The 16,821-nt window shown below is 38.6% G+C and overlaps 1 protein-coding gene across 1 annotated transcript in view; it reads right to left on the bottom strand.

Annotated features, from left to right (window-relative positions):
- Positions 1-326: 326 nt before the first annotated feature.
- The window catches only part of SDC1 (syndecan 1), a 32,340-nt gene continuing 15,845 nt past the window's right edge, over positions 327-16,821 (bottom strand). The window contains exons 2-5 of the mRNA XM_039350826.1: positions 6,307-6,394; positions 4,741-5,267; positions 4,371-4,506; positions 327-2,364 (exon numbers count right to left, since the gene is read on the bottom strand). Coding sequence (XP_039206760.1) covers positions 2,198-2,364; positions 4,371-4,506; positions 4,741-5,267; positions 6,307-6,394 — 918 coding nt within the window. The 3' untranslated portion in view covers positions 327-2,197. The remainder of the gene's footprint in view (positions 2,365-4,370; positions 4,507-4,740; positions 5,268-6,306; positions 6,395-16,821) is intronic.

Raw genomic sequence — 16,821 nt, 5'->3', positions numbered from 1 at the left:
TTTCACTTCTCACTCAAGAAGCTTTTTCAGTAAAGCCTTTTGGAAAAGCACATTTGGGACAATATTCTATATTTTTTTAATACTCGGATTACGTATTTTCCAACTTTCTTAAACAATCCATCCTGAGACAGCTCAGCATGAAGCTATTGCTTGCTCTCTCTCTCTACTAAATGGAAGCATGCACATTTTTAGATCAAGCTAATCAGGCAAGGGTCCTTGTATTCTAAGCCCCCCCCCCAAATAACCTTGCAATTCAAAACATGTAAAAAAAATTCAAATCGAAAATGAGTAGAAAAGCATTTTTCAGGTAAATGACATGAGACAAGTTATTTTGACCGACTGCCTTTTTATTGCATGTGTATGGTTGTGGAATACAAAAAAAATAAAATAAACCAAAACAAAACAGCAACTGATTTTACTATTTACTTTCCAGATTCTATTTTCAAGTTTGACCATTCCAAAAAAAAACAAACCATGAGTTTTATTCCTTGCTTGAAAAAGAGAAGTGTTTCCTATGTCTGAGAAAGTCAATAATCATATTTTCCATACATAAAAAGGACACATCACTTAAAACTTCACTATATAGTTTCTTGGTACTGTAAGAAGCTGACAGCCTGTTTCCACTCACTGAAATTTGTAACCCATCAAGGGTATTTTCAGCAGGAAGAGATAAGAAAGGCACCAAATGTGCAGTGGGGCAGCAGCTCACAATTATGCCCTTTCTGAAATATTTACTCCGGCTTAGCATTCCATATTTCCTCACAGTGCACTAGTGTAGCTCACCCTTTTATCTAAACTTTGCTAGAAGCAGAAAATATATTGCAAACCAACAGTTGTAAAGGATGAAACAAAGAGCCTAAATTGGATGCAAGTGTTTTCTTATAAACCCAGAACCTCTACAAAACATTGCGGTATAGATTATTCACATCCATATCATCCTCCTGTGCATTACGGAAATAATACATCTATGCTTCTTTATTCTAAACAGAAATCTGCCTGCTTAGGAGAGATCGTCTTTTCCAAACACGGTGAACACGTTTAAATACTGGTTAAGAAGTGCCAACATTCATTGATTAGATCCCAGTGATACAAAACTGAGCAATTTGGGCTACACAAAAGTGATGAAGGCACACAATCCATTCTTACCTCCCTCTTCTACACAGAATAATTTCTGAATGTATTTGAACTTCAAAATCTCTTATTAATGTTCTCGGTTGGACCGAGATAAAAGTCATCACCCATGTACATATACCCCTAGGCCCTGCATGCCAAAAGGTGTGCTCCCTGAATTCCTACTGCAAACCCCAATCTAATACGATTCAAATCCTTGAGATTTGGCAGAAACAGGAATCCTCATTAGCCTTGGCATGCTTTGTCCTGTATGTTGCAGGCTGCACCTGGCATTCTAAGTACTATGTGAAAGAAGTTTCAAGGCGGCAGTGGAGAAGCCATTATCAACAACTCAGTGCAGAAGAGGTAAAGAAAAAAGTACTGGTCCCGATACTAGGACTGATGTGGGGGTTTTGTGCAGCGAGCAGCAGAGATATTGCAGTAAGATCAAAAGAAGAGGAAAAGTGTGAATGTCTTAAATATCTACTTCCCAATGTGTTTGCTTCAGAATTTGAAGCATCGGTGTTACACCATTTCTCCCACTGAGCTCTAGTGGAATCATACTCCTATTAAAGAACTCCACCCCTTTGGTCAGATCTGTAATTTTTCAAGCGGACTTCCCACGCTATTTGCTTATTCAGGGACCTAGCATTAATGGCTGAAATGGGGAAAATAACTGCCAAAAGCCACACCATTGTCTTTAAAAAGATTATTTTCTAAAATGTGGCTAGCCAATTTTGCTGGGGACAGGGGGGGGGAGTATCGTTGACAACACACATATTGTATCGTACGAATTCCTTGGTGCGTTCATAAGACATCAAGATTATATACAGTTGATTCCTTATCTTCCCCTAGGAGTCTTTAGACAAGATAGGAAGTCCCACTTTACAGGTAATCTTTGTGCAAGAAAGCAGGTAAGGTTTTTATTAATCCCGATTGACTTTGGAGAAATTATAGTTCCCAATGACAAGGAGGCAGAGCCTTAGATTCAGTCTTATGGCTTTTAGTTTTCCCCCCTTTAAAAATGCAGTGAGAACTCATGATGTCCAGGAATAAGAAAACGGTCTTTAGTTTTTGTTCAGTTTGTTCATGCATAGAATTCTTCTTGCTTATGTGGTTTTTGATAGCCTCCATTCGATTGCTTTGGCTCATCCAATGAATAACTTCCTTCATCTTTTTTCTTCATTCTATACAGCATGAATGCAACTAGGAATCCAGCAAATAGTAAGCCTACGAGTCCACCAGCGATGACTCCTGTGAGAAAAAAAAGGATAACATGTACATTTTCAAGCTAGAACCAAAGTGGAAAGAAATTTTGTTCTAATCTCTGAGGGAGATGATTGTTTCCTAAGTCCCAAAGGATATCATCAAGAGAATTGTGTATACTGCATTCAAACAGATAAAGCAATCTAAACAGCCCCCCCTTTTTTTTATATCCTCAAAACCAGCCTCTGTTTATGGTAAAAGTATTTTCAACTGACTTAAGCCTTTGTACACATCTTTAGGATCCTTAAAATAATTATGGGGTCAATTAACATAGTATCTATGAACATTTCCTTCAGCAGCCACTAGTTTCTGTGCCTCAACTGACTTCTGGTTCATGATTTGCCATCCTCCAGATATTAGGGAAGGTATACACATATTGTTATGAGAAAGTTCACATCGGACCCACAATAATCTTTTGAAGTATCAAGAGTGCTAACCACTTAAAAACATTGGAAAAGCCTAATGGAAAATATCATGATTTCAAAATGCTTGACACGTTCTTAGAAGTAATCTCTAAAAGAAATTTTGAGACCTTAGTGCACAATGGAACAAAATTAACGGTATGAAGGAAATAATGTTCTCTGAGGAAAGGTGCACTATAAATGTACCAAAATAAAGAATTATGGATGGGTAGCAGAAAGAAATGATTATTGGGTCCCTCTTCACTGCAAAAAAAGAGAAGAGAGAAAAGGAGAGGAGAAAAAAAGAAAAGAGAAAAGAAAAAAGACACTCATAACATCAGAATTATATTTTAATTGGCTCTACAAATAACTTAGTTCTATAAACTGTAGGATTTCCTTTTATACACACCTTTATCTGAGCCACTCAGCTATTTGATTCTAGATTCTGGCTTTAAGACCTTTAAGACCAAGACCAACTAGCTATGAGCATCTTTAGCTCTGTTTAATGCCCTGCAGTAACTGTCACATTCTGTCAGAAATAATGTCCATTATAGACATTAATATAAAACAAATAATATTACACAGAAAATAGTGTTGGCAGTTCAGCCATGAATGTAAACCAATGTATTGAACATACATAAGTTTATACAGAGGGTTGGTGCATTGCAATATACAGAAATACATACATCCCATTCAATACATACATACATTCATATATGCATACATACATACCAGAGCTATGGAACATTTGAGTTTCAGTTCCCAAAAGGTGCTTCAGGACTTGCAGGAGCATGAATATACCCGTGTTTCCCTGAAAATAAGACCTGGTCCTCTCTCTCTTTTTTTTTTTTTTGCCTCCAAAAGAGGCATCAGGTCTTATTTTCAGGGGGAAAATAAGTCTTTTATACTTTTATACTCACCTCCAGCACCGACAGCCCTGCCCAGCAGATCCATTTCTTCTGCAGCTGAAGGAGCAGCTTCATTCTGCAGTTTCATTCTGACCTGCATTTTGCAGTCAGGCCTTTCCAGAAGACCTCTGCAGCCGAGTACCATAGCTCAGTCCTCGGCTGCAGAGGTCTTGCAGAACCAAGGTAAGAATTGAATCCATAGCTCGGTTCTCGGCTGCAGTAGATTTCTGGAGAGTCCTGTGAAATGCAGGCTTGGCTGCAGAAGACACCTCAGAAGTGGGCTGGTGAGGAGAGGCCTGGCTGCAAGGTCAGTGGGTGTGGGACGTGTAGGGCAGCTCCCCATCCCACCCTGCCCTAGCTTCATTTTTAAGTGTGTGCCTAAAACTAGGGCTTATTTTGGTGGTAGGGCTTATATTAGGCTCAATCCCAAAAATCAAGCTAGGGCTTATTTTCAGGGTAGGCCTTAATTTCTACAGCTCTTTAAAACAATGGTGTCTTCTCTCAGAGTTATGTAACAGGTTTGAGGAGGAAGGGACAACTACTCAACCTTGGAAAAACAACTGCTTTAAAGAATTGTAGATAGATGGTACGTTTGTATCTCCGTGCACTGCTCCAAATATAGTTTTGGAACTAAATCTGAAGTGCTGCACAATCCTAATACACCCCAAAACAAACACAGGCATACCTCCTAGTACTTCTTTCCTGTCCATTAATCCTTCAGATTTTGCATTCTTTGTTTCTGTATCAATCACTCTGTTTTCTGCTTCAAGGTCCTTTACATTTATCTGATTTTCCTCGTGTGTTGAAAATATAAAATCTTCCTGTTTGAAAGAAGGAGGCATAAATTATGGTATGTTTCAAAGCACCCATATTTTAATTACACCCATGTATCTCAAGGATCCCAGCACTGTGCCACACGTTTCAAAGTCGACATCTGAAACAGTTAAACATATCAGGATTAACTGATAACTAAGAAGTAACAAAAGTACTAGTAAAAATATTCCAAAGCGCTTGTATTCCAACATACTTCAGCCAATAATTTATTTAATTCTTACCTGACCACCAGAACCATATTCCTGGAAGATATCATTTTCAGGCAGAGGAGAGCTTTCCATTCGAGCAGTAGAAGACACCATAGTGGGTAGGGCACTATTCAAATTTCTCTCACTTTCTGGCACAATGCCAAATGAGTGTGTTTCATCAATATTAGATATGTCATGAATATCAATGAATTTGACTGTGCTAGCAGCACGAGAAGTCGTAATTCTGGCTGTGGAAACATGATGCACTATTGGGATGCTTGTCGTCAATACAGTAGGTTTTGTTGTGTCTGGCTCCGTAGTTGAGTCTAACTCTTCAAAAGTTACTGGTGGCTCCTTGGATACGACAGAAGTAACTGGAAACCCAGGTATGCTTGCTATAAAGACAGATGGACTTGAATAATCTTCCACAGGACTATCTGTAACTTGAACCTTTGTCTGGATATCTCTCAAGCTGGTAGAAACTTCAGGCATCAGAGAGGTATTTGTGCTTTCTTGTAAGGGAAGATTGGAGACAATCACTTCATCCTCTATCGAAGAACCTAATATCAAGATTAATTTTAATCAGGATTCAAAAATAAAGTATAATGCTACAGTAAAAGAAACCTTGGCCAAATAGTCTGAAGAATTCCACCCCATGTTTTTAATAATCCCACTTGATGTCATCATAATGTTCCTTACCAATGCTGCAAAAACACTTCTCCTGTATTGCAAAATATTACAAGTCTTTGCAATAGAAACCATCTATTTGCTAAAATGAGACTGGCCAGATTAAGCAAAGCCTACCTAGCCCACTCTTCTGCGTTACAGTGGCTGCCCAGATGCCTCCAAAAGGCTTACAAAAAGAATATGAGGGTGGTAGTCCTTTGTCATTATTCTTTCCTAGCAGTTCCATTTTAAGGAATACCACCTTTGATTTATGGACTCTGCAAGGTAGACCAGACTAAGAAACAAATACCATGTAGTTCAGCACTACTTTTATTTTAACAGTTATAGTAGCAGAATCTTGTAAGTCTGAATGTGCTCCTCCCCTTCCCTCATTGTTTCTTTGTGTGAACTAGGGATGGGCTTGTCTTGGCCCAGGCTGAAGACCCTCTTATTTGACCATTGTCTTGGAAGAGTTCTTTCTCCTCGTTTAATGCAATTCCCTTTGCTGTCTAAAAGGACAGAGGTGTATCGCCTTTTCTGGGCCATGGGCAGTACTAAACCTCAATCTGATTTCATATAACAATTAAGTTATAGTTTATATACTTTTTTTTCCCTTCAACCTTCTACTTTATGTAACATTTAAAAAGTGCAGCTAGAGAGAGCCTTTGGGGATTTCTAGACAATGCATACTTTATTATGAGTCAGGAGCAAATGTGGCCTTAGGTTTTACAACTCTGATTTATATAAGGTAGCATACAACCATAGAGAAATTCAGCTACTGGGAGGCTTATCCTGTATGAATTTATTTAATCCTCTTTCCAAATTTTCTGAAGCGGTAATCATTATTGCTCTAATGGCAACAAATAATTCCCTAGGTTAATACTTGAGCAAAAATTATTATTTATAATAGAAGAACAGAGAACTTAAGCATACCTATACCAGATGATAAACCAGAAAATGAATCATCATCATCTCCAGATGAATCCTGGTCTTCAGGGGGTAGACTGGTGTCCATTGATTGCTTTAGAATAGAAAATCAATATATCTATATTAGGATATATTTAGCTAACTGAACAGACAACGTGACTAAATATTAATTAAAAGCTTATCTTTATGCCAGCTAGGATGCAAGACTTTATATTGCCCCTCTCATGGTCCTTGCACGGACACATAGCACATCTGCATTTTTTCTGGAAAGAGAGCCTATTGTTCTTTACTGTATTGTGGATGTACATAATATAAATGCTTGGAGAAGAAAATAAATCAAAGGTCATACTACGATGATTCCAACTTTTTTTTTTTAATCAACTCTACTCTTGGTTCAGGCCATTCAAACAGTATTTTGCATGCTATAGGCTATAGAGTGAAGGTTCATCCATGGCCACAGTGAAGAATAATTAAAATTATTTTACTTGCAGAAATTCTATAGCACAGACATTTTTTTGTTTTTGATTTTTGATGATATATCTACAGGTAGTCCTTGACTTACAACCATTTGTTTAGTTACCATTTGAAGTTACAACAGCTTTGAAAAAAATGACTTAGGACTGGTTTTCACACTTATAGCCATTGCAGTATCCCCATGGTCATGTGAACAAATTTTGGGTGCTTGGCAACTGGGATGTATTTACAACAGTTTCAGTGTCCCAGGGTCATGTGATCACCATTTGCAACCTTTCCAGCTGACTTCCAACAAGCAAAGTCAATGGGGGAAGCCAAACTCACTTAACAGTCGCACAATTCATTTAAACACTGCAGTGATTCATTTAACAACTGTGGCCAAAAATATAAAAAAAATGGGGGGCAAAACTCACTTAACAACTGCCTTGCTTAGCAACAGTTAGCAACTGAAATACACAGAAGTCAGGAACTATCCGGAACTATATATATATATATATTTGTGTGTGTGTGTGTGTGTTTGTGTGTGTGTCTGTACACATGTGGGTATTCTGTTGTGGTTTTCCTTTCATTCTCTTTAGCCAGAGATGTTTTTAGACATTAGAGAAACCCAAAAACAATCGATTTTCATGGGTTTGTTTCTAGAACAGGGATCTAAGCAATTAGCCCTTCTACATGTTGATAGATCTTAAATGATGATGAAGATAGGTTCTTTCAACAGGGTCCTGGGATAACCCACAGAAAACAGTTCCTATATTACTACCATTAAATAGCACACAAACTTTTCCCAACATTTAATCTATTTCCTAAAACAATTTTGTGGTGAACCTCTTTAACAGCATTAGCCCAACTGTAGATGAAACATAAAGCCATAGAGCCTTAAAAACCATATAGTCCAGTTCTTCCACACTGGAACAGCGCCATTACAATAAAGTTCTCATAAAATGTCTTAAAATCCCCATTGAGGTTGACCACCTTCTAATATAAATCAAAGAAGAAAATGCGAGGAAGAATGAAAACACCTTTTAGAGATATAAGACTTTGCAGGCTGGGGAATTCTGGGAGTTGGAAATCCACAAGTCTTCAAGTTGTCAAGGTTGGGGACCCCTGATCTAATCTAACCTAAAGAGCTACTTGAAGCTTTTTAATATTACATTCCTACAAATGAAGTAGGATACCCAATATCTTTGCCCTCCTCGTACTGAGAATATTAAGCTTCATCCCTATCATATCTTCTCCTCATATATTTTATACCAAAAGTATTTTATACCCCCAGATATCTCTGAAGCAGTCAATGACTATGAACTGGTCTGCACAAACAACTCTAGATAACAGCCACAATGCATCAACATTGGCCAAAGTCACCTTATGGAAAGATGGGTGGCATAAAAATTTAATAAATACAATTAAATAAATATAAATACAACTTTGGCTACCTACTATGAAGTAGTAGCTATATATTCCTCTGGGCCTCTCTGTACAATGCTCTTCAGAGAAACACATGTGCAGAGCTATCTTATCTATATTGTTTGATTGTATATTTCCATTCTGCTTTTAATTAGGTCAGCAGATCACTGAAACTTTTCCATTTGTAAAGGAACAGCAGGATTAATAATTTCTTTCCTCCATAGAGAAACCAAGTTAGCCATTAATAATTTACTTGCCATTAAAAAAGTTGGAGATGGAATGAAAAGTAAGTATTCCTAGTAGCATGTTTGTGCATTCTGCACAAAGCTATTTCTGCAGAAAATATCCCAGAAAGAGTGCAGAGAAGAGCAACAAAGATAACAAGGGGTCTGGAGGCTAAACCATATGCTGACCAATTGAGGGAATTAGGCATGTCTAGTCTAACAAAGAAAAGTTTTCCAGTACTTGAGGGGCTAGTAAAGAGTAGAGTAAAATAAGCAAAAATAAATGCGACAATAACCATAATATTGACCCTGTCAGAGGCATACATTCTTGGCTATGAACGCTAAGATCTGAATGGAAGATTGAAAGCTTAATCTTTGGCATAGAAAGTGGAGGATGCTGGTATTAGCCTGGTCTAAATGGTTGACTGGGGAATCATGGGAGTTGAAATCCACACATCTTCAAGTTGCCATGGTTGAAAAACACTGCCATAAATCATAGCACTCTCAACTATAAGTTGCTGGAAAACTAAGAGGCCAACAAGCTTGGCGGCACTACCTCCTGCCAGTAGTTTTTCTCAATAGTAGACTTTCCCCACCTGATGTGGTCATTAATCAGGTTTACATCTTTTAAATGAAGCCAGTAGATTAATTTTCAGACAATGAATCACACATGGACATGATTTTTTTCTTTCATCCAAGAAACAAACCTACAGAATGAAGCTTTGAAAAAAAAGAAGAAAGCAGATTTGAATGAATGATTTGGAGAGCTACCAATTCCAATCCCAGCACAAAATGTACAGGAAATCATTTACTTTTAAATGACCCCCATCCTAATTAAAAGTAAGAACTTGCAAACACTATTTGATTTTAATTTTACTACCCATACAATGTGAAATATATTCAGAATCTTTTCTTGTACAAGCTTGTCCTACACAGGTGTGCAGTTAGTTAAAAGTAGCATCCACCTGAAGTATGAAAAACAGCTAGAGGGGAGACCTCTGGTAGAAAAGGTAAGCTTACCCATTTTCTCATAAGTAGCCAGACGTGCTTGTAACTATATTTTGCCAAGCAATTTGAATGTAGATATATGTCTTAAAAGGCAACACTATAGATTTTAAAAGAGCAAGTCCTACACCTCTGCAAACTGACAAGTTATTTTCCAATCTTTGGCTCTTAAAGACTGGGTTTTATTGTGTGCCAAGACATTTTAGTGTCAGTTGTTCATACATATTACCTATTAGATTTCAAAGTGCAAATTCCCATATTTAGCTTCAAACTGTTATAAGACAAATTGATAGAAGGTCTAATTGTAAGAATGTCTCCATGAAAATGTTAGCTTAGCTGCATTTGTCCTGTTAATTTGATCCCAACTTTAGGGTAAAACTCACCAAACTTCTAGAGAAACAATTAATAAAAAAGGTGACTCCCGCACCTTTCTTCTCAGGTTGCATTCAAATGAGGAAAAAACACAGTAAAATTCTATTCTTCCTTTCCAGTTCATAATTACTTATGTGGGAAGGGCAACTTCCCTAGAATATCTGAAACAGAAATATAATAGGCTGCTATTTTGCCAACTATGTTAAACAGAGTAGACCAAAAGCCACAGGTATCTATCTTCAATTTCTCAGGCAGGAAATCAGATACTCAATAAATATTTGGGACCATTCATTCCACCAAAGACTATGGCAGAGAAGAAACCAAAATGTCTGATCTGCTCCATTTTAGGAAACAAACGACACACATGCACTTCAAGAGGAATGGCACACCTACAGTTGGCAGAGACAACCAGTACTCAGTTCAGGGCTCACCCATCCCTGCAACACAGCGAAGGAGGAATCGGCAAAGAAGGAACCAGCAGCGCCTGAGAGGTGGAGGCAAGACTCAGCTTTAGCCTGTGGGGCAGGGGGAAGGGTGGGAAGGTCTCAGCTTTGCTTCACATTGCAAGATGTCTTAGGCTGGCACAGATTCCACTATTGCAAGAGAAGAATATGTTCTGCTCAATTCAAGTATAGACCTGTCACCTGGCAGCAACTATTGTAGGCAAGAATAACAAGGAGGTCAGTTTTTTTTCTGAGCTCCAATTAAGATGGCTGGATGTACATCATCAGCTCCTATCTGTTCCCTATAGTTTGTTTGTCTTAATTGTGAAATCCAAAGAAAGAAAAGGATATTTAAAAGCCTGCAAAGTTTTATTACTTCAGCTCAATGTGGCAGGAAGTTGTGCATTCTAATTGCCTGAATGCAAAATCTTAATGAGCTGCACCAATAATTCATTCAACCACTGTTAATTGTATTTCAAACATTCTTCCCAACTGAATAGTTAAAAAAAAAATCCACCGTTCTTTAATTGGATTATATATACAGTCAAGTAGTGGCTTGCCTATAAGTAAAGAGGCATGAACTCTTGCCTGTTAGGGTTCTAACCTGAATGTCTAAACCAGGATAACAGCGTACTGTCTGTGGGCCCCAGTGTGCCCACAGACACCTCCCTGGGCAATTGCCAGGCTCCCTACCCCATCTGACTTTCAAAATATTCTTTCAATTAAAACAAAATTCTATGGGAAACTCCCGCACTGCTAAGTAGATTTCATGTAGCACCGTCATTGTTTCCATGAATTGCTCTGGCTCCAATAGGCAAGCTTCAAAAATCAAAATGCCAGGTGACCACACCATGCTTTGTTTGGGAAATTGTCTACCTGCCCATCCCTTTCCAAGACAAATATAGCATTGGGTAGGAAGCCACCTGGTAAGTGAGTTTTTGAGAGTGGCTACCTTAACTGTGTTAATTTACAAAACACATAGTCTTAAATCAGCTGGCTGCCCCCTGCTTCCCAGCAGCTGTTTTTTGAGAGCACACATGGCATGTTCTTGTAATTCCATATGTCTCCATGTCAAAGGGTAAAGTATTACACTTCACTCACCCAAAAAGTTGACTTCTTTTTAGTCTAGATAGTCTAATCTTGTCTAGTCTTGTCTAGTCCAGACATACTGTGATCCCCATTAAGGATATGGCTTACATTTTAAACAATTAATGGACAAGTGTTTGAAAGGAACATATATGGATGAGGAACAGGCCTAGTCAAGACAGCACTGCCTAGTATGGTAGAAAACTTCAGAGCTGAATGCAGCATCTCAATCAATGAGTTGGATCTGGAAAAAGAGCAAGTGTATTTAACACTTGGCTTTCTATTCCATCTTTTCAATTTCAGCTGTGTTTCTTTTATATACCTTTATAGACCATATTCCTTGTGGTAACTTTCCTTATTCTGTTCCCAATGCCCACATCTTTTGGCATGTGTCTGGTCAGACAGAAAGCTGTCCTTGGAAGAGACAGGCAAGGTAGAATCTCCATGTTGAATCAGGTAGGATTTCCCTCTTTCAGACAAGTGAGGCTTGATCCTTGATGGGAGAATGTCTGCTTGTAAATGGGAGATACTGTGATAAATGTCTTATTAAAGAGACTGATTATAATGATCAGATAACACCAACATATTGTGGTCAAGGCCCTTCCATGATTTTAAACATTTTTAGCTATTTCCTAGAGGAAGGCTCAACCTCACTGATTAGCCAGAAGCAATACAAAGTCCCCAATCCATGAGAAAGGAATTCTGCCTTAGGAAAAAGGAAAGTACATTTTAAAAGAATATTGAATTGTCACACGTTGTTAAAAACATAGTTTAATGTAAACTGTTAAGATAAAATGAATGATAAACACATAGGTTACAGGAATTATGCTAGTAAGCAGAACTATTGAGTAATACTGATCATCACTGAGCTAACAAGACTGGCTGCATCAATACAGCATAAAACTAGAACATGTGATGTGAAATGTAAGCTTTTTCCTTCATATATCAGGGGTCTTCAAACTTGGCCCATTTATGACTTGTGGACTTCAACTCCCAGAATTCCTCAGCCAGGGCAAGCCTGGCTGAGGAATTCTGGGAGTTGAAGTCCACAAGTCATAAAAGGGCCAAGTTTGAACACCCCTGATATATAACAAAGCCAATAGTTGTTCTGAAACTTATGTAGTCATGGCCTACAGAAATATGTCTAAGGGCTGCTGAGTTCAGAGATGCTAAGCAAGTATTAGGGTATTTCACTTCCAAAAACCAAATAAGTACATGACAAACAGTTGCAATGGTGCCATTGGTCTTTATTTTCCAAACTCTACCAAACTATTCCAAAATATTTTTGTTATTTCAGTAACAAATCTGGACCAGGAGTAACCTCTTCATGAGCTATCTGCTTATCAGAAAGGTTGTAGCAAGACAAAAGTGTCAAGAAGACAATGCTTTAAGAAGAACAGTTATCCCTCACATCAAAAAGTCAAAAATGGTATTTCAAAGATGCCACAGAGAACTTACTATAACAATGTTAACAGTTTCAAGAGTTTGCTGCACAAAGTCTCAGGCTGAATGGCCATATGCATATATCCTTCATATCTGAAGACTTCCCACCTCTCTTAAACACAAGTTGTAGCCTATTTGATAACACAGCACGTGTTGTCTCACCTGAAGTACAAATTCAGCAAAACTGCAAATTTCCTTCTTTCCCTCGGAGCTTACCAAATAAGTGTAAACATGGCTATAAAATTGCAGTAAAGCATTTCAAGAGAGAATACAGTATGAGGAACATCTCCTTCAAAACAGTGGGGTAGAACTTACTTAGCCATATCTGATTGCAGATGAAGTCAGTTTACTTCAAAAACTCCCCCTGGACAACAACATTCTGATAGCAAAAGACTTGGACAATATGGGTAGCCTCTGAAAATGTTTCACTTTTTCTATGCTGTTGCTAACATTTTTTTTTTTTACACAGTACAGTATTTAAAAATCTATTTTTGTACAGTCTGACACAAAATATATAAAACATTCTACCAACTCCTGTTTCATGCCAAGACTACTTAGATTACCACTATACTTAAAAAAAAAGTACCGAATCATATGACGAGAAATAATTCACCATTATTTCCTCTCACTTGTCCCCTAACTCCTTATCCAAGTGCCAATAGGATTTCTCTTCTTCTTGATACTTGACAGATTGCAAACTTTAACTCCCATTCTCCATTGTTTAATTCTGTAATCTCCACATTTTGATACCAAGCTACAGAGCATTAGTAACCCACCCCATCAAATTATCCTCCATTATCTATCAGTTGAAGCAGAGGGCTAGCATAAACCCAATAATAATTAAATTAAGACATTCAGGCCTCCATTATGTTTCCTTATATAAATGTTCTGCAATCCTCCAATAAGCATGTTTTGTCTATCCTAGAAGGTAGGCCATTATTATCCCTATATTTAATAAAGCAAAGGGAAAGAATGTGATTACCACTACTGCATACACATAGGGGATTGGCCCTCAGCTACAAAGAGTTCTGATGAAGTGGATTATCTGGACCCTTTTCAGTCTGGGTTTAGACTGGGACACTGCCCTGAAATGGCATTGGTTTCACTTGTCAATGACCTTTGGAGGGTTTGGTATGGAAGTGGGGACGTCATCCGTCAGCATGGGATCTGATATGTTGATAATAGCCAGTTATACCTCTCCAGTGGACAGGTGATGCTGTGGCATTGCCAGTCAGGTACCTGGAGACTATAAGGATGAGGATGAAATGGCTTTGACATAACCCTGGCAAGGTGAAGCGGCTATGGGCTTTTGATCTTCAGGCCCAGTAATTTAATTTGTGACTCTGAACAGGATCACACTTCCCTAGACTGATCTGGTACACAATCTGGGGCTCACAGCTGCTGCTCAAGGAGGTGTCGGTTGTGGCTGGAGCACAGGGGCTTGCACCAATTTGAGAGATCCTTCATGTCTCTGAGCTTGATTATTTTCTTGCAAAGGTTTCATTACCCAAACTAGAAAACATCATCAGTGCTAGTAAGGAGGGAGGGTTTGCTCTCAGTTTATATTGTAGTGGCTTCCCTGTCAATGTTGGTGGGAATGTTCTTGGAGGTTCTTTGGTTTGGCTGCTTGCTGTTAGCTTGTTTGATAGTTTCTTGATTGGGGTATTGTTTACTTCTTGGTTGTTGGTTTCTCTGGTGTACCAGTTGAGCTCTTTCCTGGACTACAGGTGTTTCCTTTTAATCCTAGCAACTTTCAGTTGGTTGGCCAAAACTCAGCGGGCAGAAAGCAGGACACGGAGTCAAAACCGAGATTCTGTAGCCAATAGTTTGGAAAAGAAAGACGGAATGGATTGTTTGTCATTTCTTCCAGGATCTCCTTTCCAGGCTTGCATCACATGTTTGCATCTCATTTTATGAAATTTTTTTGGCCACAGTTGTTCAATCTAGCTTTCCCCATTGCCTGTGGGAAGTCAGCTGGGAAAGTCACAAATGGTGATCATGTATCCAGAGGATGCTGCAACTGTTGTAACTGCAAGTCAACTGCCAAGCACGATCACATGACCATGGGGACGTTATGACAATCGTGTCAGGACTGGCTGACAGTCATTTCTTCCAGCACTGTTGTTACCTTAAATGGTCATTAAGCAAATGATTATAAGTCAAGAACTTGCTGTAATTTTACTGTTCTCTTATTATTTCGACTTTGTGATTACAAGCCAACGAGAACTGGTTAATGCCAACAGTATATAAAATTGATGAACAGACCATAATTTAATTGATATTAATTACACCAGTATGTAAATACAATGTGTGTAAATCCAGCCAACGTGCAACAGCTGCAGTTGATATTTATTACAATTTTTTTAAAAAAAAATAGCTATGGAACTCCCCTACATGCTATTAAGATTATATATTTGGCTGCCTGATTCAAAAATTGAACTCTAGGGACTAACATAGGATAAAAAACCCAAAAAGTACAATTCCAACACAATAAAACAATGGGAAAAACAAGACTCTATCAGGGATAGTCTGAAATCATTCAATAACAACCACCACAGATAGGCTCAACTACCACCCTTACTCAACGCCTGGGAAACAACCTAGGCTAACCACCACCATGGTATGCTAGTCTTCATCTTCTTGCTTCCATTTCAGCAGAATGAGGCATTGAAGAAATGTTAAATACAAAAAATCTTTTCTTCCACTCTTGCAGCACTATATAATCATAGTATCAAAGGGCTGGAAGGGACCTCAGAGATCTTCTAGTCCAACTACTGCTCAAGGCAGGAGCCTTATATCATCCAGGTCAAATGGTCTATTTTTGAAAGCCACCAATGATGGAGCACCCACAACCCCAGGAGACAAGCTATTCCACCAATTAATTGCTCTGTCAGAAAACATCTTGCTTCTAGATTGGATCTCTCTGTAACAAGCTTCCCACCCATTACTCCTCGTACTGTAAGGTGACCAACCGTCCTCCTTTAGGGAGGACAGTCCTCCTTTTGTAAGTTCTGTCCTCCCTCAAAAAGTGTCCTCCTACATGTCCTCCTTTTCGATATTTGAAGACTAATCTGCAGGGCTTTTTTTTTCTTCATAGAACGCTCAGAACGGCACCTTTTTTTGATGGTTTTTTTTCAACTTTTGCATGAGCTGTGCTACTCCCGCTATTGGCTTTTGAAAGCCAATAGGAATTGCTGCTGAGCGTGCCAAAACACCCGGCTGGCAAACTTTGCACATGCAAGTTGTCTGTATTATTGTTGCAATGAATTTTATTTACGATATTTTTTTCTTCAATTTATTTGTGTCCTCCTTTTCATTGTAAACAAAAGTTGGTCCTCTGGTGCCCTAGATCAGGTCTTTTCAAACTTTTCACAGATTGTACCACTTTTAGGACATGACAGTATTTGAATACCACCAGTGCTTAGCAAGGTGTCAAAAACCTGATGACTAAAAAAAAAAAGGGGGGGGGGGTTGGACTGAGGTTCAATGTTAATGCTTCCTTCTACTGCAACAGAGGAAATTGGAAATCAATGCCTTTTCTTTTCTTTTTCCCTTCTCCCCCTCACTTTTTCCCCCTTTTTCCTCCCCACGGTGTCTTACTATTTGCTTTTGTATTTTATTCTATAATCTAATAAAATGTTACAAACTATAAAAGGGGGGGGAGTACTGGCTATAATTTCTTTGGTGGCGGTTCCTTTGCTAAATCACTTTCGCTTTACACTGACAAATGTATGACTTTCTCAATATTTATTAATATGCACCACAACCTTTATGGTCAGGTGGCTGGTCGGCCCTGCTTCCTCTCTCCGTCTCTTCATCCTTCACTCTTCATCCTTCGCTCGGGTGCTCTCTCACCCTTTGCTCGCAAAAGCCCCCCCTCTTTCACCCACAACACACTCTCCAAAAGCCTTTCCTCTCTGCCTCTCACACACACACACACCTCCCCAAAAGCCTTTCCTGTCTCTCTCACCACTTCTCTTTCAAAAGCCTTTTCTCTTCTGACTCTTTCTCCAACGTCTTTTTTTCCCTCTTCCTCTCCTGCCAAAACTGCCTTGTTTTATATCTTCTCC

This window comes from Crotalus tigris, unplaced genomic scaffold, assembly GCF_016545835.1.
Source record: "Crotalus tigris isolate CLP2741 ecotype Arizona unplaced genomic scaffold, ASM1654583v1 scf7180000018357.297301, whole genome shotgun sequence".
Classification (NCBI taxonomy): Eukaryota; Metazoa; Chordata; class Lepidosauria; order Squamata; family Viperidae; genus Crotalus; species Crotalus tigris.
Note: the sequence above shows the minus strand (reverse complement) of the source record. Positions and strands in the feature narration are given on the sequence as shown.